General features: G+C 30.4%; 2 protein-coding genes across 4 annotated transcripts in view; both read right to left on the bottom strand.

Annotated features, from left to right (window-relative positions):
- The window catches only part of LOC107436849 (centromere-associated protein E), a 50222-nt gene extending 44180 nt beyond the window's left edge, over nt 1–6042 (bottom strand). The window contains exons 1-4 of the mRNA XM_071177283.1: nt 6018–6042; nt 4189–4252; nt 2342–2424; nt 519–608 (exon numbers count right to left, since the gene is read on the bottom strand). Of these exons, the coding sequence (XP_071033384.1) occupies nt 519–608; nt 2342–2424; nt 4189–4238 (223 nt within the window). The 5' untranslated portion in view covers nt 4239–4252; nt 6018–6042. The remainder of the gene's footprint in view (nt 1–518; nt 609–2341; nt 2425–4188; nt 4253–6017) is intronic.
- Nucleotides 6043–16341: 10299 nt separating this feature from the next.
- LOC107436926 (zinc finger protein 888) lies at nt 16342–20870 on the bottom strand. 3 transcript variants are annotated; one of them, XM_071177282.1, is made up of 3 exons: nt 20421–20870; nt 19099–19231; nt 16342–19001 (listed from the first exon to the last, which is right to left on the bottom strand). In XM_071177282.1, exon 3 carries the CDS (start codon nt 18803–18805, stop codon nt 17600–17602), a length of 1206 nt encoding a protein of 401 aa, XP_071033383.1. In that variant the 5' UTR covers nt 18806–19001; nt 19099–19231; nt 20421–20870; the 3' UTR covers nt 16342–17599. The 3 variants fall into 3 exon arrangements, with proteins under 3 accessions (XP_071033383.1, XP_042904566.1, XP_015904247.2); XM_043048632.2 differs by having other exon boundaries at nt 20697–20870; XM_016048761.3 differs by lacking the exon at nt 19099–19231 and having other exon boundaries at nt 20697–20870.
- Nucleotides 20871–20911: the final 41 nt, after the last annotated feature.

Raw genomic sequence — 20911 nt, 5'->3', positions numbered from 1 at the left:
TTGCTTATTGCAACATTCTATGCCAACTAGTAAAATACTTTTTGTTTTAAAGTAATATTATATTTTATATTTATTACACACTTAACTCTCACTGCTGCTTTTAATTTTAGACATTTGATGCACCATAATATAATAACTATTTTAAGCTTAATTTCTTACTGAATAATAATCAATAAGTCGAATTTAAAAGTACCCTTTTTATTTGTGAATAACAAGATGAAAAAATAAAAAAAAGGCAATGAAAGTCAGCTTTTTATTAAAAATAAAAATGGGTTTCTTTAATAAAAACTGGCCGACCTGCGTTCTTGCATAAAAGGTTTCCTTTTTAATGCTGGTTAAAAATAAAAATTTAAAATTAAGGATAATGGTTTAGCTAGTAAAAACATAATTAAGTCTCAAAAATTTATTTAATGCGTATTCACAAACAAATTCAGCAAACAAATTAGAAAGATATTAGATAGCAAGGTTCATAGCCCAGTATGCATATATGCTATATTATTTTATCAATTTATAATTACCATTGTAGCCACTTATAACAGATTTAACAATTGGAGCACAAACATCATCATAGACAACTTCATTGTTTTCATCAGCAGCAAATACACGATCTGAAAAAACAATGTTAGTAATTTTTATAAAAAATCTTTAAACAACGATCTACTCAGAACTATTTAAGAACAAAACAAGAACTTTGAAGAAAGAAAAAAAATCCTTGACAAAGACTTTATTGATACATTAGAAAAAAAGCCCAACTATTCAGAATTTGACTAAGCAGAAAGATCCTATATTCAGAAATTTATAACTAAAATATTCAATTATTTAATTTTATTATTATATATTTTTTTGCACAGGATTGAATGAAACAAGAGATGGTACAACTTTTTGATCAGTGTGCAAATTAAATAAGTTTATTTTCAAGTGCCAGTTATTAGACTTCTGCTTAAAAACTAATCTGTTATCTATTAGGTTGGTTTCGAACAATTATATTACATTATGTAATTTTATTTGCTGCTTAGCTAACTTGCTTCAAATCTGAAACAAGACAGTTTCTTACAATCTTTGATAGAATTCATTGATGAAAACACTGTGCAAATTTACTATACTATAATTTTATTTTCATTATTTGTAATTTGGTTTCGCTCTTTACAACTCATCACACTCACAAATTTTCCAAGAAAAAACCTGTCTCCTCTATGACGCAAATTTCCACAGATGAGGGGGCACTGCTTGCACTAGTCAACCTTGTGTGTTGGAAAATGTCATAAGGGTGCTTAAAATCATACTTATTTCTGAGTCCACATTTAATGGTTTCTTTTATTGGAATTTTTAAAAAAAAAAATGTTTCAGAGAATGTAAATCAAAAAAATTAATTTAACATGAATTTTTTGAGTGCTACCATAATTCATGTCACCTGCCAACTAGTGCCATGGAATTCATTCACCATTTGTTCACCATGTCATTAAAACACTAAAAAATTTACTGAAAAATACTGATCAATCACAGATGAATGCTTTCTCTGATATTTAAGAAAAGTGTGCAACTCTTGCATTCTCGGCAATAAGTTAAGACAGTACAAGTTCAAACACACTGCTGAGGGAGTTTAACAGGAGGAAATGAGGCAGAGGATAATATTTAAATGGTATACTGTCTATTTAAAGTTTATTTGAGTTGAACTCATTACCAAACAATCAGATATCTAAAAGAAAATAAAACAAGAACAGAAATAATAAATATCAAGTACATTTTGATTAAATCCAGAAGATATTTCTGACACTTGCATTTATTTCCGCTTAGCAATTTCAATATCTTTTATTTATAACCCCCCGTTCACTATTGAAGTTTTTAATATGGTGCAACATAAGAGCGTTTTTTATTATTTCTCTATTACTTTTTCTTAAAAATATGATAACAATGGCAAATAAAATTTTTAATATTAAAAGTTTAGTTTCACAAATTAGGAATGAATATTTTTTCTCTTTTTTTGTATAAACTTTTTTGATTATTAGTAAAATGTGTCAAAATTGATAAAAGATTATTATTTTACATATATTTATAGCTTAAAATAAATCTTTTCTAATTTCAAAGACCTTTTAAAATTCATAGCAAAATAACACTTTTCCTATCCTTATTTTCAAAACATTTTGAATTAAAAGCATCTTTTTTACATAAATTCATGAAGCAAAAAGCTGTCTCACTACTGTCTACATTTGATAATAATCTGGCATTAAAAAAGAATCTCAGTCAAAAAAATTTTTCCTTTTTGCAAATTACAGATATTTAAGTTTCTTTGCTGAAATTATTATATCTAAAAAACATAAACAAATACATAAGTAATACATACCATATGAAAATGAAGAGCTTGAATTAGCATCAGAGACAGTTCTCCTGTCTTTCACTGTCCACAATATTTCTTTATTTTTCTCCCTAAAGAATATGAATACATAAGTGTTTCTAAAAAAGAACTAAAGATACAGTAACTGCCTGCCACTTATAAAAATCAGTGAATTACTGTATCAAAAAAAAAAAAAATTATTTTTTATAAAATCATGGTAAGACATTTTATAAAACCAAATTTAAAGCATATGTTTAAAATAAAAAAAAGTTTCTAAAGTTTTTATTGCATGTTTCTATAAATTTAAATAATGTAGAATTAGCAATAATTAAAGATAAAAGAAATTATTTAAGTTATCAAAGAACATTTTGTATATCAAGCAAGGTATGCTAAATCAATTTTTCTAAAAAAAAAAAAAACCATTGATTTAAATAAAATTTTTAAAAAGAAATTGTTAATCAATCAAAGCATTTCATATGAAATAATTAAAAAATTTTTATTGATTTTCATAGTTTTAAATGTATTTATTTATTGAACTATGCATTGATCTCTTAATAAAAGTAAGTTCATATCAAATTACGGACAATGGCTCCTTCCCTCAAGTTAATGACCGCTCTAAGTTAACCACTAAACAAAGCACCAGAAGTGGTCAACCTACAGTTTATAACTTAAGTTTCACTGCATAGTCAAACTCTTTAAGTCAGGGTGTAAATGATTTTAATCAAATGATTAAAATCATTGATTAAAATCATGATTTAAATCAAATGATTTTTTTAAAAAAATCACTGATTTTAATCAATCACTGATTTTAATGTTAAAACCCATTTCTGTAGCATTAGATAAAATGCAAAAAGATAATTGTAGTTTATCAAATGTTGTCAACATCTGGAAAAATTTAAAGGAAACTCTGAAAGATTCTAATAATAATTGCTGCAAAAATTTTTTTACTAAACGATATGAACAAGCGTTAACACCAGCTCATTTCCTAGCTTACCTCTTGGATCCTAATTCTGAAGTACAATGTTTAACACTAAATGAAAAAGATCAAGCTGTAAACTTTGTTAAAGAAAAGTATGGAGAAACCTCCTTATTAAGTATTTTGCTAAAATTCATTGTACGCTCTCCTCCGTTTAATGGAACTTTGTTTGATAAAGAATCTCTAGAATCTTTAAACATCTTGGAATGGTGGAAATCAATTGCGCTTCTAAAGAACTGTGTAGGTCAAAAAGAGTTTGATGCAATACAGTTGTTATGTACTGCAAAAGGAACAACTGCAGGGATAGAGAGGATGTTTTCCACTTTTGGACTTGTACATATTAAACTACGGAATCAACTGGGTGTAGAAAAGGCAGCTAAATTAGTCCTTATGTTTAAATCTTTAAATAAAACTAATTAAATGATTGTTTAAATAATTTGATATTGTAGATGTAGAATTAATAATTATCACATATTGTTTGATAGACAATTTCTTTCTTGATTTGTAGTTTGAAATCACTTTGTTATTGTTTATTTCTTATTTCACTTTTTGCTTTTAAATTATTAAGAAATATTTTGTTGATAATGGTTAGTAATGTTTATTTCCAATGTATACCATAAGTAACAATAGTAATACAATACAACTTTAAATCTATGGTACACAAAATTGATTATATTCCATAGAATTGAAATTATAAAAAAATCATGATTAAAATCAAAAAAATCCGATTAAAATAAAAAAAATCCAATTTTTTTGATTTTTTAAAAAAAAATCATGATTTTTATACACCCTGCCTTTAAGTACAGCAGGAATAAATCTTGAAAAATTTATCATCTGTTAACTATCAATTTATATGAGCATGATAAAAAATTATACTTACGAGGGTATTAACTTTCTCAGTCGAACCGAAACTTTGATGTTGTCAGCCATAATTATATCAGAATCTTAAAAGCAAATAAAAATTAGTGAAAATGTACAGGCAAACTTGAAAATTCATTTTACTCACTGCTTCCATGGAAATAGTTTTTTAAAATAAAATTACGAAACAGATATAATAGAAAGAAAATTTTGATGTCAAAAACAATAAAAGAATGTAGAAACAGAAAAATGGAAACACATTCATCACAAAGTAATAGTAATATTAGCTTAAAACAAGGTTTTAATATCATCCACATATCATTAAAAGCTATTGAAATAAAATACCAGAAAAACCCTCTGTCGATTGCAGCCTAAATGTCAAACTATAACTCTCATATAAATCAAATGGGTCATTTTCGGTGAGTAGGCTATTTTGTAGTGACAAGAAAAATATGTCAGAAATTTCCGCTATTTAGCAATGAAATACAGGAGTTGGTAGTAAACAAGAAAAACATAGCAGTCACACTTAATGTTAATAAATATTAAAGTTATTCTAATCTAACAATTAGCAAATGTTAACATAGTGATGGAACGAAAAAATATATACTTAAAATAATAATTATATTTAAGAATAAACCAGTCAATAACTGATTTAAAAATAATAGATTTAACAAAAGTATCTCATTAAACTAATCTTTAAAAAATATTAGAAACAATTTCTCATTAAAAATGTCATTTTCACAGTGATAGCATGATAAGTGAAGAAATTAGAAAAAGCTTATACTTATAAATAAAATTAATGTGAATATATTCAATTAAAACCCTTATTAGTACTACATTTTTAGAAAAAAAATGAACTTCATAAATTTAGATGAGGAAATGAGTAAGTCATTTTAACACTTCTAATTTGCTTATTCAGTTTATTTTTACACTTAGAAAAACTTCGTCAAATTTACTGAAATTTGATTTGCAGCTTTATCAGAACATGTGCACTGTTTCTTCCAAAATGATGCCATTGATATAAAACATTCCGTGATGAAATTATATGAATTAAGAGTTTTAAACTTTTTTGCCATATAAAAAACCCCTTTAAGACCTAATAATTAGTTTCATATACAATACTATAGATTGATTTTTAAAAATTGAAGAAAAATACAGGTATTTCAGTCAGAAATAATATCTTTTGTATTTGTGGGAGGTAAGAATTTCAAATGAATGAATAAGATTTCATAGGTTTAAAAATTGATAAAATATTTATTTCCAATACTTCAAACTTATAACATAATGTAATGAAGACATCTTCAAACCATGTGTTGAACAAATAACTTACTCATTTTTCAACAGAAAAAACTTATAGATCCTTCAATTACATGTTTGTTTGCTGAGAATTACTCAAATGCATGTTTGAAAATGGTTTCATGGACGCATAACCTAATTGTATACACCATATTAAAGGTACAGCTTGTGAAATCTATAACAAATTGTGAACTGAAAATATCTTTATCAAAATTTAAATTCGTAAAAAATATTTGCGATGAGCTATTATGAAAGAAAAGTATAAAAATCTTTTTCTTTTTTTCATGATGTGACTGGAAATTTAGGTAATGTTAAAACAACAACAAAAAATTTAATTAATAATCTTTCTTTATAAAAGTGACTATGGTATTTATTTTAACAATATGTATGATTGTTTTAACATTATGCTGGATTACTTTTCAACATTTTAAAGTAGTTGAAAGAGTATACCTCTTAAAACGGCCTGGTTTACACTGCCTTATCCGAAACTGAAGAATATAGGAATATTATTTCCTTTTAAATCTATTAATACAAATACACTCAAATATAAATTACAATTAAAATCCAAAGTATATAAGAGAAGTCAATTTCATGCTTAAATTTTTCCGCTTCAAAATTCAAATAAACAAATCTGCATTAAAAAAAAAATAATAAAACGAATACAGTTAACTTTAGTTGACCGTAAATTTAGTGAAGGGCAGTCGCTTGGCTACCAGAATTTTTAATTTAGTACTCCTATTTTATTGGCTGCTGCTATCAACGTGTTCATCAACGTACTTTATGGTTATTTCTGGTTTATAACATTTGGCATCAATAATCCTTTCAGGCAATCAAAAAAATTGCACCAAGTTCGTTTTTTTTTTTTTTTTCATCGTTGTTAATTGTTAAATACCTTGTTTGACTATGTCGGTGCGAGGGGATGGGAATGACACTACGAGAGATAAACTGTGGTGGGGCAACTACGTAAGAATTTGCCGTTTGCTTAGCTGACGATTCGTTTCTTCTTTTTTTAAAAAATTAAAAAAAAAAAATTGTTTATGTATACATATTAATTTATGAGTATTTGCTTTTAATATTTGTTTTTCAGACCAGAATATCATTATTTATCAAGTAAAATAAAATAATAAGTATTGTTTTCTTCTCTCTATTACATTCATACACTATAAAATTTATTTTGAATTTAATTTCGAAGCTTAATTCTATTACTTCATTATCCAAACAATAATGCTATTTAAAGAGACTTCGAGAACTTATATTTTTATAAAGGGAGAATTCGCGATAGCAATACTCTATACGTCATCTGGGGAAAAGACCACTTCCATGCCTTTGACCCTACCCCTTTCCCTCTCCTACTCTTTTCAGTCTAAGATATTTCCCCCCATATATTTCGTATTTAATTGTCACAAATATTTTTTTGAAAAATTTCCAAACCGCTTTCTATTAGAGCTATGTTCTATGCAGTTTTCAGTTCCGTATAGTTTCCTTACTTGAAAGTTTTTAATTTATTTGAAAATCAAGGGAGAAACTGACGTACTTCCTTCTCCTCTGATTCTCCCCATGCTAACGGCGAAAGCTTACAAAGTGTTGCCATAGGCCACCTATCCCAGAAAGCATGTAACCTTATGACAACTTTGTGTTTTAACTTTATTTTCATTGTCAAGAAAAAGGTTTGCAGTAAAAACCTTTTTTCGATGACGTAAATATATTGCAATTTCCAACCACTCCTCCTTAAGAAAACTAAATGATTTTTAAATCTTTTTTAAAAGATATTGTTATGTAGGTTAAAAAACAAGCAAACTGTAAACCTCATTTTTGCTTGTTGTCATGATTAGGTTAGCAGAAATATTAAGCGAAAACCTTTTTCAAAGAAAACGAAATAAAGCAAATATTAACCTTTTCAGCGAAAATATTAAAAAATAATAAGAAAATATTTTGCAAAGTACCTCATTGAAGGGAAAGCAAATAAACGAGCATAAGACCATGTTTTTGGATTGTTTTTCAAGGTCTGCGAAAGTATTTCTTTTATAGGTTTATCGACACAAGTATAAGTAGCCCTTGCTTTTTGATAAAAAAAATATTTTGTTGCTAACACATTCATAATATGTTAAATTTTTCCATCAATAAATTGTAGATTTATTGATTTCATATTTAATAATTTTTCATATTCTAGTCAATAGTTTCTTTTTTTTCATTCTTGTAACTGTTGTTGAACAGTAGACCCAATTGTGTTACATGGAAGGTAAAAATACGAAAATATACAACGGTTAGCCTGACGGTAAGGGGACTCGAACCTATGATCCGTCTACTACTGAGGATGTTTTACGTCAGCACTGTGATCGGGGCAAGACGGAATTAGTATCGACCAGCTATCGTACCCTCGGTCCTTACACAAGATGATCAAAGTGAGCACCCACTCGCTTACTGACAGCAGCCAGTGATGCTTGACTCCGGTTTTCTACTGGGAACCGCATCTTTACGATCCAATTAAACTATTATGGTCACTGCGGGACCATGATAGCAGGGCCGGATTTAAGCTTCGTGGGGCCCTAAGCTACTGAAAATGCTGGGGCTCTCATAAGTTCAATTCTATTTTTATAAACCTAAAGTAAACTGTCATTATATTTTATTGTTGAATGTTAGCAATACATTATTAGAGAATATGATATTACTTCATTGTTAAATATATTGATTGTGAAGAGACTATAATGTAGAACCTTTCTTTTATTGCACATATTTTTTGAACGAGGAAAAAAAGTTACAACAGAAGCACATTTTAAGCTCATTATAAGCACAGAGTAAAAATTTGGCATGCTGGAAGGCCATATTAAACAGTTTTTGTTTTCTTCCGAATATATGTCATTTGAAAATTTAAATGATATTTTTGCTAATTTTTTTCTAAATTGTTTTTTTCTTACTTTGCATTTTGCTTGGCTGCTCAAAATTTATAAGACTTAGAAATATAAAATTATGAAGGTGTATGGAAAATATGCAAGGAGTTTCAAAGAATACAAGAAAATACAATTCGATTATTAATTTCACTTTTTTCTTCATAACAGCCATTGAACAACTGACTTAATTTTGAGATTACCACTGCCAATGTTTAACTCTATAGTCTTGTAATTTTAAACCCAATCCAGAGGATAAGGGAACTCCTGGATCAGTACCAAGAGGTATTGATTTGTTGTGAGAACTTGAAGGACATTGTGACCCTGACAGATTTCACATGCACCATTTTGTACATAGGTACTCTTCGGCCGGCTGGATTCGAACTCCCATTCTCACAATTCACCAACCAGGCTATCCTGGCAAAATTATTTTATTTTATAACCGTCATTGAGAGCCACGATGGCTCAGGGGATAGAGCGTTCGCTTTCCAATAAGGTGAACAGAGTTCGATCCCGGCGATGGCTGGTCGATACGAATTCCGCATCCGGCTTGCGCTGACCACAGTGCTGACGTGAAATATCCTCAGAGTTTGATGGATCACGGGTTAGAGTCCCCTTGCCGTCAGGCTAACCGTGGGAGGTTCTCGTGGTTTTCCTCTCCATGTAACGCAAATGAGAGTTAGTTCCATCAAAAAGTCCTCCACGAAGACAAATTTCTCCCAATACTTGATCCAGGAGTTCCCTTGTCTTCTGGATTGGGCTCAAAATGACAAGGTTACGCAGTTGAACATTAGTAGTCGTAAACCCAAATATTGGATCGGCTGCTCAACGACGGTTATAAAGTAAAATATAACCGTTATTGAACAGCTTACCCAATTTCGAGTTTAAGACTACTAATGTTCAACTTCGTAGCCTTGTCATTTTGAATCCAATCCAGCACACAAAGGCGCTCCAGGATCAAGTATTAGAAGAAATGTTTGCCTTCGTCGAGGACTTTTTGATGGAACTAACCCACATTTGAGTTAGGAGACGAAAAAACCACGAAATCTTCCCACGGTTAGTCTGACAGCAAGGGGACTCTAATCCACCATCCGTCTACCACTGAGGATATTTTGCATCAGCAGTGTGGTCGGTGCGAGCCTGGTGTGGAATTCGTATCGAGCAGACATCACTGGGATTCGAACCCGGGCCACCTCACTCGGAGGCAAATGCCTTATCCCTTGCCTTGAGCCCATCTTCACTGAGTAATAACTCTGCGGGAGGTACCAATTTTATTGATTTGCCAAAATTTAGTCATCTTAAAAATGCAAATAGTAACTCATTCGCGATTTGTGCAAATAAATGGAAATAAACCGTTCTTCCTCTTAATCTGCAATGATTAATGAACCACGAAGGTTGGTGAGCAAATTGAACAAGAGATGTAGTTTTTTAAATATTAGTTTCTTTTAACATGCATACATTAGAAAAAATAAGAAAAACATTTCACAGTATTAAGGAATAAAGATTAAAAACTGTCATCAGCTGGAATAGAACCCCCGATCTCTCGGTTCTGCGTTAGATTTCATAATCATCAGCCCCACCTATACACAACTCCCTATCGGTTTTTTTTTAATATCTATTTTCTTCAAAAATTTAATAAATAAAGAGTATACTCTTTATTTAATTTGATTATTATCACATTATATTCAAATTATTATAAATTATCAAATTATAATTTGGATATTTGATATTCTTGATTTTGTTGAAAATTTCTGGATATGTTCTTTATGTAAAACTATTGGACACGAGTTTTTTATTCTTCAATCTTTCAAATTTTATTTTGAGGTGACAAAATCGAAGATCCTCTGAAATTTTGAGAAAAACACAACTGTTTGCATGCGGCAATACACAGTACCTTTTCTGAAATGTGAACCATGGTACTGACCGCACTGAGAAAAAAAAAGTTTAGTCAAAACTATTAGAATATAGTAACATTTACGGTATTTGTGCAAAGACCAAAAAAAAGGGTAATTTTTTTCCGTAGCGATTTGGTTATGACTTCTCGTGAAATTAACATAATAAAAATATAGTTTTTTACCATGCTGTTCGGTAGTAAATGTGGTAAAATTTGGTAAATTTTTTAATGATAGAAGCAATCCCAAACTGTGTTCTATGGAACTTCAGTGTTCCGTGGAGAGTTAAAGAGGTTTCACAAATTAGTACTTTTTATAACCAGAATGAATACATTTATAACTTCCATTTAGTACTTTTTATAATCTCTCATTATATTTAGACCCGAACTATAAATCATATGTTATATAATATTTCGGTTTCCTTTATTAAATTATTTGAAGTAAAATACCAATTAAATAGAAATATAGTTTTTTAAGTGAATATATATTTCTAAAAATAATATGTTGAATGTTGAGCAAATTAGGAAAAGGATAAGCATTCATAAAATATTACATTATTATTTCATACCACACTTTTTAAATTAAAATAAAATAACCAAATTCTTTTATAAAGAAAAGTGCTTTCCAAATTATTAATTTAGAAATAGTAAGCAATTAGAAATTACTTTGCATTACCTCACATTGTATTTTATTTCCAATGCACACGTTTAAAATAAAAACAAAGCTGTCCAAATTTCGTAAAAAGTTTCGATTTATAATTTTAAGAAATTGTTTTGACTTTGATTTAAAAATTTAAGAGTCTTATTAATTAAACAATTTAAGTCTTATTAACTTTAAATACATAATAACAACAAAAATCAAAGAGTTAAAAATAGAAACAAGTCTGATCAATAAACAATAAAATCATAAGCTAACTAAATAATTGAATTTTGAGAATTCAATATAATATTACCAATTAAACATATTTCATATTTAAGGGAAACATGAAAAGTTTGGTCATACAGGAGGTTTTTTTCCCTTCTCTTATTTAAACATTTGTTTAGCTGATGAATACTTGATTTCAATGGTCTATCAAGTATAATCACATGTTATTTCTGTCTATTAGCAGTAAGTAAAACTAGAATAATATTACATCTGTTATCTCAATTTCATCCAGAATACACCAAATCAGGAATTTTGGCTGATAGGCTGTCAAAGAGGGGATTGAATAGTGCCCCACCATTTAAATAAATAAAAAGAAATCACAAAGTATTAAAAGAAAGAAAAACTAAATAAATTTATAAAAGATATATATTTCTCTCCAATAGTTCAAATTACTGAATCAACCTTAATATTCATTTTAACTATGGTGCTTCAAATTTCTCACTTTTCATCAGTAAATAACTACTAGGTTTGAAGTTTTTTTAAACAAAATTAGCTATCACTTTTTTTTAGACACTTACTTATTGCTTTGTTGGCTCTTGAAATACTCATCCATCTGAGCAAAGTAGGTCAAATTACCCTTTAGTAAGAAGAACTGGGTTTGACCCAGTTCTTTAGCTCTTAAAAAATTATTTATAAAAAATATTTTTTAATTTGACAGAGCATATAAATTATGTAAAAAGGATGTAAATAGGGCGCAAATATCACAAGCTTTTAGATAATTATTAATTTTAACATTGAAATTTATTATATTAAGAAACGTATGAATTAGAAACTATGCAAACCTTCCATGTTTTCCCCTAACCACTACCAAAGTTGACTTAATAAAAACATTTGAAAAGCACCCGACAATGTAAAAACGATTAACAAAAATGTATTTTGGGCTTTAGAGGGCCTCAGCTCCTAATAAAACTTTTTAAAAAAAGAAGAAAAAAGTGGAATCTGGGGGGCCCTAAGCTACAGCTTATTTAGCTTATACGTAAATCCGGCCATGCATGATAGTTTAAATTGGTATTCAAATAAATGCATTCGTTTCTGCTGGTTTGAGCGCGATCAGTAGATCACCGAAGTCAAACATCACTGGTTGTGGTTAGTGACTGCTTTGATATGCCTGCAAAGGGACCGAGAATGCGTGATATCAGCCATTTGAAACTGTTCTAATATCAAATATCCGACTTTGCACTCAGGTCATAGGTGCACTATTATTATGCAGGTCAGCCGACCAGTCTGTGTAGGGGGCAGGGAACTGTCCTTGCATCAGAAAGGTTCTGGGTTCAAATCCCGGGCAAGGCATGGATGTTTCTTTCCCTCTATCTGTGTTCTATGTCCTTTCTCCTTTGTGTGTGAATGTGACCCGCCCTATAAACGGGTTGTGGTAGTGTGACGTGGGCGACGCTGTTCCACCGCCGTGGCTTCGCCACAGGTGCCCACTGGGTAACGAAAAGAGAATTAGCAGTTCTGGCACTTTCTGTGGCCAATGGACAATAGCTCCAAGTGCCCGCCATTAAAAAAAAAATATCCATGTCTATCAAAATTAAGTTTCACTTCGATTGCGGTATATTTTGAGTAACTCTACACAATTTTATCAAAAAGCAACTTAACTGCAATAGTTTTTGGTTCATTTAAAATATAAATGAGAATGTAAAAATTAATATCTATATTGGTAATTTAAAGTGCCTTTACTATTTATAGAAGACATGTATTTTTATTCAATTGAGTTAATTTAAGGGAATTGTATTGTTTTCCACGTAAAAACTGACATAGCAAGCCAGAAACTTTCGTAAACATCATTCTATATCTTTAAATATGCTCACTAAGTGGTACCATTAAGTTATTTTAGCAATTTTTTTCATTGAATAATAAGTCAGTTATATTGTTATTTCCTCCTTTATTCTTCTCCTTAGAAGCAAAACTGAAATTTAAAAAGAAATTATGTTTAAATTTATTTAAATAATTGTGTAATGTTATAATCAAGCAAGTAAATTGTTTTTAACACTGTTTAATTATAAAATACGAAGCATAAAATGCTTACTACAGCTAACACAGGAGTGAAAAAAATATTTCAATCATGCAATACGTTTACCATATACCCACTTTACCATATACCATATACCAAGCCTTACCATATACCCACTTTACACCACCGTATTTAACAATTCATAATAAATAGAATTTAAAAATTTATTCTTAAATTTCTATGAAGACCTGTTCTTTAGCTATCCTTTAACCAGTTTAAACTAAAATTAATAGTTTCTGCAAGTTTTAATTGATATTAGAGGAACGTTCATCAACAGCTTAAACTTACATACAATAAATGTTGATCCTAAAAAGATAGTTCGTAAACATTAAATTTTTTATCATTTTCTAAAACTGAAATAAAAAACTTGCTGCAATCATATTAATCCCTACGCAGACCTAATCATATTAATCCCTTCATCGGTCCCTACGCAGACTGACCAAAGTGGTCAACCACTCGCTTACTGACCACAGCCAGTGATGCTTGAGTGCGGTGTTGCTAGGAACCATGCTTTACGATCAGTCCACTGCGAGACGCGGGAAACTATGTGGTTTCATTGGGTGAGCCTAGTTGTTGCGAATAAAATTNCTTCCCAGAAAGCATGTAACCTTACGACAACGTTGTGTTTTAACTTTATTTTCATTGTCACGAAAAGGTTTGCAGTAAAAACCTTTTTTCAATGACGTAAAAATATTGCAATTTCCAACCTTTCCTCCTTAAAGTAAAACTAAATGATTTTTAAATCTTTTTTGAAAAATATTGTTATGTAGGTTAAAAAACAAGCAAACTGTAAACCTTATTTTTTGCATTTTTGTTTGTTGTCATGATTAGGTTAGCAGAAATATTAAGCGAAAACCTTTTTTCAAAGAAAACGAAATAAAGCAAATATTAACCTTTTTAGCGAAAATATTAAAAAATAATATGAAAATATTTTGCAAAGTACCTCATTTAAGGGAAAGCAAATAAACGAGCATAAGACCATGTTTTTGGATTGTTTTTTAAGGTCTGCGAAAGTACAGTACGAAAACTTTCTTTTATATTTTGTTGCTAACACATTCATAATATGTTAAATTTTTCCATCAATAAATTGTAGATTTATTGATTTTATATTTAATGATTTTTCATATTCTAGTTAATAGTTTCTAATTTTTCATTCTTGTAACTGTTGTTGAACAGTAGACCCAATTTTTGGGTTTAAGACTACTAATGTTTAATTCCATAGCCTTGTAATTTTGAACCTTGTCTAAAAGACAAGAGAACTCCTGGATCAAGTATTGGGAGAAATTTTCCGTCGTGGAGAATTTTTTGATGAAACTAACCCACATTTGTGTTACATGGAAGGTAAAAATACGAAAATATGCAACGGTTAGCCTGACGGTAAGGGGACTCGAACCCGTGATCCGTCTACTGAGGATGTTTTACGTCAGCACTGTGATCCCTACACAAGATGATCAAAGTAAGCACCCGATCGCTTACTGACAGCAGCCAGTGATGCTTGACTCCGGTGTTCTACTGGGAACCGCATCTTTACGATCCAATTACACTATTATGGTCACTGCGGGACCATGATAGTTTAAATTGGTATTCAAATAAATGCATTCGTTTCTGCTGGTTTGGGCTGGATCAGTAGATCACCGAAGTCAAACATCACTGGCTGTGGTTAGTGACTGCTTTGATATGCCTGCAAAGGGACCGAGAAGAGAATGCGTGATATCAGCCATTTGAAACTGTTCTAATATCAAATATCCGACTTTGCACTCAGGTCATAGGTGCACTATTATTATGCAGGTCAGCCGACCAGTCTGTGTAGGGGGCAGGGAACTGTCCTTGCATCAGAAAGGTTCTGGGTTCAAATCCCGGGCAAGGCATGGATGTTTCTTTCCCTCTATCTGTGTTCTATGTCCTTTCTCCTTTGTGTGTGAATGTGACCCGCCCTATAAACGGGTTGTGGTAGTGTGACGTGGGCGACGCTGTTCCACCGCCGTGGCTTTGCCACAGGTGCCCACTGGGTAACGAAAAGAGAATTAGCAGTTCTGGCACTTTCTGTGGCCAATGGACAATAGCTCCAAGTGCCCGCCATTAAAAAAAAAAAAATTATGCAGGTCAGGTCATTTATTATGCAGAAGATTAAAATTGTGATGGCGATTGTTCGGATCATTTTTAGGGATGTTTCCTAATCGGCGCAACTACTGCTACTCATTCAGTGGATAGAATTAATGATTAGTCCCGCAGTGGACTGATCGTTGACACGGCTCCCAGCAGATTACCTTCGAAGTCAAGCATCACTGGCTGCAGTCAGTGTGGGGTTGGGTGACAACTTGGATCAGTCTGCGTAGGGACCAAGGTTGTGCGGTATTGGTCCTCGTTAACCTGATCTACCGTAAAACGTTTGACTTCGCGCGCAGATCTTCGGGCTACCGAAGCAGGGGTGCCATCCCTTCTGCAGTGGATCAAAATTGTGATGGCATGTCTTCGGATCATCCTCCGGGATGTTTCCCGGACCGTCGCCAATAGCCCATTGTGTAGCTCTAGTGCGACGTAAATGAACTACAACAACAACAATTGATAACCCTAGATGCATTATTAATGTAGTATAACTTTTAAAGTATTCTTGAATAGGTTACAAACATGGTACTTAATATGAGCCCAGTAGTAGAAATTACAGAGTGAATCTGCAGTACTATTTTAAAAATCCAAATTTGTCTGCAATCTCAATGAAATCAGACAGAGTATAAAGGAAAAAAAAAAAAGCTAAATCATAAATATAAGTAGCAAACTTTATAAATATAAGATCCTTAAACACTATGCATAAAAACTTTATTAAAACTTATTTAATTTTAAGTTGAATTTTTAACAATGATACTAAAATGGAACAAAACCCTATACTGTTAAACTTGTAATCAGTCAATCAATTCTTTGTTTTTTGATCTTTGAAAGCAATTCTCTCAATTCAGCTTTTTAATTTTTATTAGCAACAAGTTTAAAGATGTTTTAGAAAGAAGCCTCAATCATCTACTTTAGCATTTTTTTGTTCGATTTTTCAAAATAAAGAGAAACTGTAATAATCTGCGGTACCAGGTGGTACATGCTACCACGCGGGAGTGTTTTATCAGTTAATTGTGTTTTGTGACAAATTTTTATGAGTAAAATGAAAAAGATGACAATTTTAATGAAACAAAATAATTCCTTTAATTGCAACTTCTGTGGAACATAACAATACTATGCTTTTAATTACCATGAAAAACATATCAACGTTGATCATAAACTTATATATTTGAACACAAACATAATTCATTTGAGTGAACAATATATCATGTTGCTGACAAAGATTGAAATCCATCATTCTACAGAGCACACAATTTTTGCAATGTAAAGTATGAAGTAAATATTTCACACATTTAAATATGCATTTTAGATAATGACAAACAACAAACTTGGGATCAATGAAACACATCAGTCACTTGTTAAAATGCCTCCTGGGTTTTTCATGCATTGCCAGTAAATGTAACAGGCTTACTTTATGATTATTTTTATAATTTTTAAAAATATATTTTTTGCATTTTTAAAGAATAATCTTCGAGAAATAATGGTCTTTTTTTTTAATTTGCCAAAAGAGCATTTTTTATTCTATAAAAAGACTAGCTATGACATATATCGCTTTCAAAAACTTACCTAAAAATGTCTGACATTCTATATAAGATTAATGTAATTTATTGAATGTTGTTATTTCATTCATTGTGAGTAACATTTATTAAAAAATATATCGTTTCTATGCTCTAAATGCAGCAATAACATAACAAAACATAATTTTAACACATTCCATAGAATAATAAAATCTGATACAACATATGAACATTCAATACAGATTGCTAAAAGCTTTGATTACAGACATTAAATATTAAGAGTTCTCATCTAGAAAATTGTAGTAAAAAAGTAAATATTTTATTGTTACATGCATGAACAAAATTAATGTCAATTCAATGCACATTACTTTTGTTGCAATGGAATAATTTTTGTTGCACACAATTCATTAAAGTAAATTTTCAAAATTAAAATAATTATATTTTTTACTCCATAAATCATTATTTTAAAGTTCCGCATTTAAAAATGGGGCAAACATAGAAATACATAGAACAAATTATTTGAATATATCATGATTTACACACATAGGTTTTCTTTGAATGTACAGAACTAAAAATAAAAATTTACATTTTCAAAACTTGTTGTACATTTTACGTCTTGATGGCACACCATGTTTGCTCAGATTTCAGTATAACAGCTGCACATTAAAAGTGGCTTATAGAACTAATGAAAATTTAGGGTACTAATCCATTTCGTGAGTGTAAATAATCTCAGCTACTTTATTGTTTGCTTCATTGACAACACTGTTGCCAATAATGGCAAAATAGAGAAGTACAAAATTTAGCAAGTCAATTGTACATCAAGATTTGACAAATCATTTTCATATATATAAGAATCTAAATTCATTGGATAGATTTCATCACATGCTTCTGATGTTGAAGTATGTTTTTGCATATGAACTTTTAACACATGCTTATGTTTATAGCTTTGATTACATACACCACAAGTGTGAGGCCTGTCATCCGAGTGGACAGCATAATGTCTCTTTAGATGAGCACTGAGAATAAAACTCTTGTCACAAATGCTGCATTTGTAAGGTTTCATACTGGAATGCCACCTCGCAAAGTGGTATTTCAATTCATGACTTACCCTGAACGCTTGACCACACACATTGCACGTGTGAGGTTTTTCTTGAGTGTGGATACGAATGTGAATATTCAATGAACGAACTCCAGAAAATGTTTTGTTGCAATAACCACATACGCGAGACATGTCTTTGCTATGAGACGCAACATGCTGCTTGTAAGATTTTTTATGAGTATAATACTTCTTACAAACATCACAAAAGTATAGCACATCATCGGTATGTATGACAGAGTGTTCCTTTAACAGTTTTTCGGATTTAAAATTCTTGCTGCATATCTCACATGCATAAGGTTTCAGATCGGGGTGTATTTTAATATGTTCCGTAAATTCTCCTTTTGTTTTGAATCTCTCATTGCACACATCACAAGGATAAGGTTTTTCACGAGCATGATTGCGTTTGTGACTAACCAATGTCCTTTTACGGAAAAAACTTGCACTGCACTCGTCACAGGAATGAGTTTTCACTTCAGCATGGACGATGGAATGGTTTTTCAAAAGTTCTTTTGTTCTAAATGTCTTATTGCAGGTGTCACATTCAAAAGGTTTCTCTTTTGTGTGAATGCGCAAATGAGCCAGCAAATAAGCGTTTCTACTAAAATTCTTACCACAAACAGTGCAGGGATATGGCCTATCATCAAAGTGAGTCTTTTCATGTCTTTTTAAAGCACTTTTAAGACTAAAACTTTTGCCACAAAATTCACATGAATGAGGTTTTGCCTTAGAATGGACAAAGTAGTGCTCTTTTAAATTATTAATTTGAGAAAAACTTTTATTGCACACTTCACAGCTAAATGGTTTTTCTCCAGTATGAGAGCGCATATGTATTTTTATTTTGGACATTGATACAAATTCTTTTGAGCATACAGAACAATGATACAATATCTTCTCCTTACCAGTCATGATGATTTTTGTAAATAAGTTTATTCACAGAACACTGACTTTTGACAGAAAAATGATGCACAGTAATCAGAATTTAGATTGTCACCTGTTGACTAATTATTACCTTCAAGAAATAACAATAGCTCATAGCAGAAATATCTAATTTTTTTGCCTTATATTTGCTTGATTTAGCACAGTACTGAAGTTCAATTATTATCTGAAATGAATAAAAAAAAATCGTAAGTTCAATGCTTGCTAAATTTATATAATTAATAAAATCAAGTGCTTTACAAATCTCATAAAAAAACACTAACTTATGACAGAAAAGTGATGCATATTGCTCTCAAGATTTAGATTGTCACCTGCTGACTTATTGGCGGCATCAGTTAAATAGTTAAGAAACAGCAATGGTTCATAGCTCAGTATTGAAGAAAGTTTAACTGTGATCTGAAAAAAAGGAGGGGGGGGGGCAATGAGTTTAAATGGTTGTTCAAGTCATAATTAATAAAATGAAATGTATGCAATATTTATAGCAACGGCATAGGCTCTTTAATATTTGTGCCAAGCCTAAAAACTGTATAAAGTACTACTAAATTTTTAAATATTGCAAATAAAACTAAAAAATACAAGTACACAGAAGTACAAAATTTAAGTTTTAAGAGGTTTAGAAGATTTAAGAAGTACAAAATTGACTTAAATTTTATTATTGAACGATTTATTCATCAGTTATCCTTGAAAATTAGCGCAAATATCAATATAAACCTATGGATGTTAAACCATTTATTTTTACTATTATACTGTAACTTTTCTCTGGTTTTCTGTGACAAACCTCTCTAGCACTAACATCTTTCTTTGAAATACTTTTAATGGTAACAAAAGTTATTATAAATACATAAGCAATTTATAGTAACTGAAACATTTTGTGCTTATACTACATACATAGATTAGCATTAGTATATATTTCATAAATTGTTTTTTAAATAAAAAGTAAGCAAAAAAAAAAAAATTATTCTTCAATTTTTGTTTTGGCAAAACTTGAACTGCAAAGAAAACTAAAACGTCTCGCTTTTTAAAGGAAAAATTTGTAACATTCTCTTACGATTGCGTTGTAATTCTGCACAAAGGGCATTTAAATTTTTTTTAAACATATGTGTATACTTCAGCTCTAAAATGTAATACTTTCATTTATAAAACAAATATTTACATTTTTACTATCAAGATAGTTTAAAAACACAAAATTGTTTAAAATAAAGACATAGAATGATTGGATACAGCTTTGATAAATTTTCTTAGTATTTTATATATAGATTGTGCAACAGGTCATTTGTAATCCATAGTATAGATGTAAATAGTAGTATTAGTCAAATAAATGTAATTGATAAATTTTTTTCTTCTGCTAATCACTTCATTAATTTAATGTCCTGTCTGAACTACTGCAGAGCTTATACTTTATATTTTTTCAGTATTAATATGCAGTTGTGACATAAATTATGTAACAAGTCTTATTTCTTCCAGAAACTGTTAAGAATTATTTTCAACATCTTTTTCAAGAAATTCATAAACATTGAGGCTAGTCCCTATACTTTCTTTCTTTTTAAAAAGTTTTTTGTACGAACAATGGTATTACAATACTTGCCATTATTAGGATCCAACGTTTTATAGTAAATTACAGTGTTATTCGAAATGAAAAGCTAATTACAAAGCAAAGTTGCCCTAGTTTAAGTGGCGATTTGTATACTTCTTATTGCCAGAGAGGCTTGTACCATAGGCATACCCTATATCAACTCTATGGCTTGTACTAGAATCCAAAAGGCAATAATTCTATCATTGTAATTTACTTTATGACCATAAAACCATTATAACATACAAAAACAACCTAAGTCACTTTGTCGTTATAGTAATTTAAACTTACAATAACGAAACTTGAAAAAGGGAATTATAACTTTCTTTGATGAGAGTCGGGAAGAACGTAAACTTTTCACCTAGAATTTTGTATTAATTAATAAATTTACAACAGCAGCTAACTTGCATTTTTTTGTTGATAAGGGCAAGTTCCTCATACCAGCCGAAAGTTACGATAATGGTTGGTAAATTTTGCTTATAGCTCAAGACGAGTTCTTAAACATA

Source organism: Parasteatoda tepidariorum, chromosome 2, assembly GCF_043381705.1.
Source record: "Parasteatoda tepidariorum isolate YZ-2023 chromosome 2, CAS_Ptep_4.0, whole genome shotgun sequence".
NCBI classification, from domain to species: Eukaryota; Metazoa; Arthropoda; class Arachnida; order Araneae; family Theridiidae; genus Parasteatoda; species Parasteatoda tepidariorum.
This window is presented reverse-complemented; position numbering and strand designations above follow the sequence as displayed.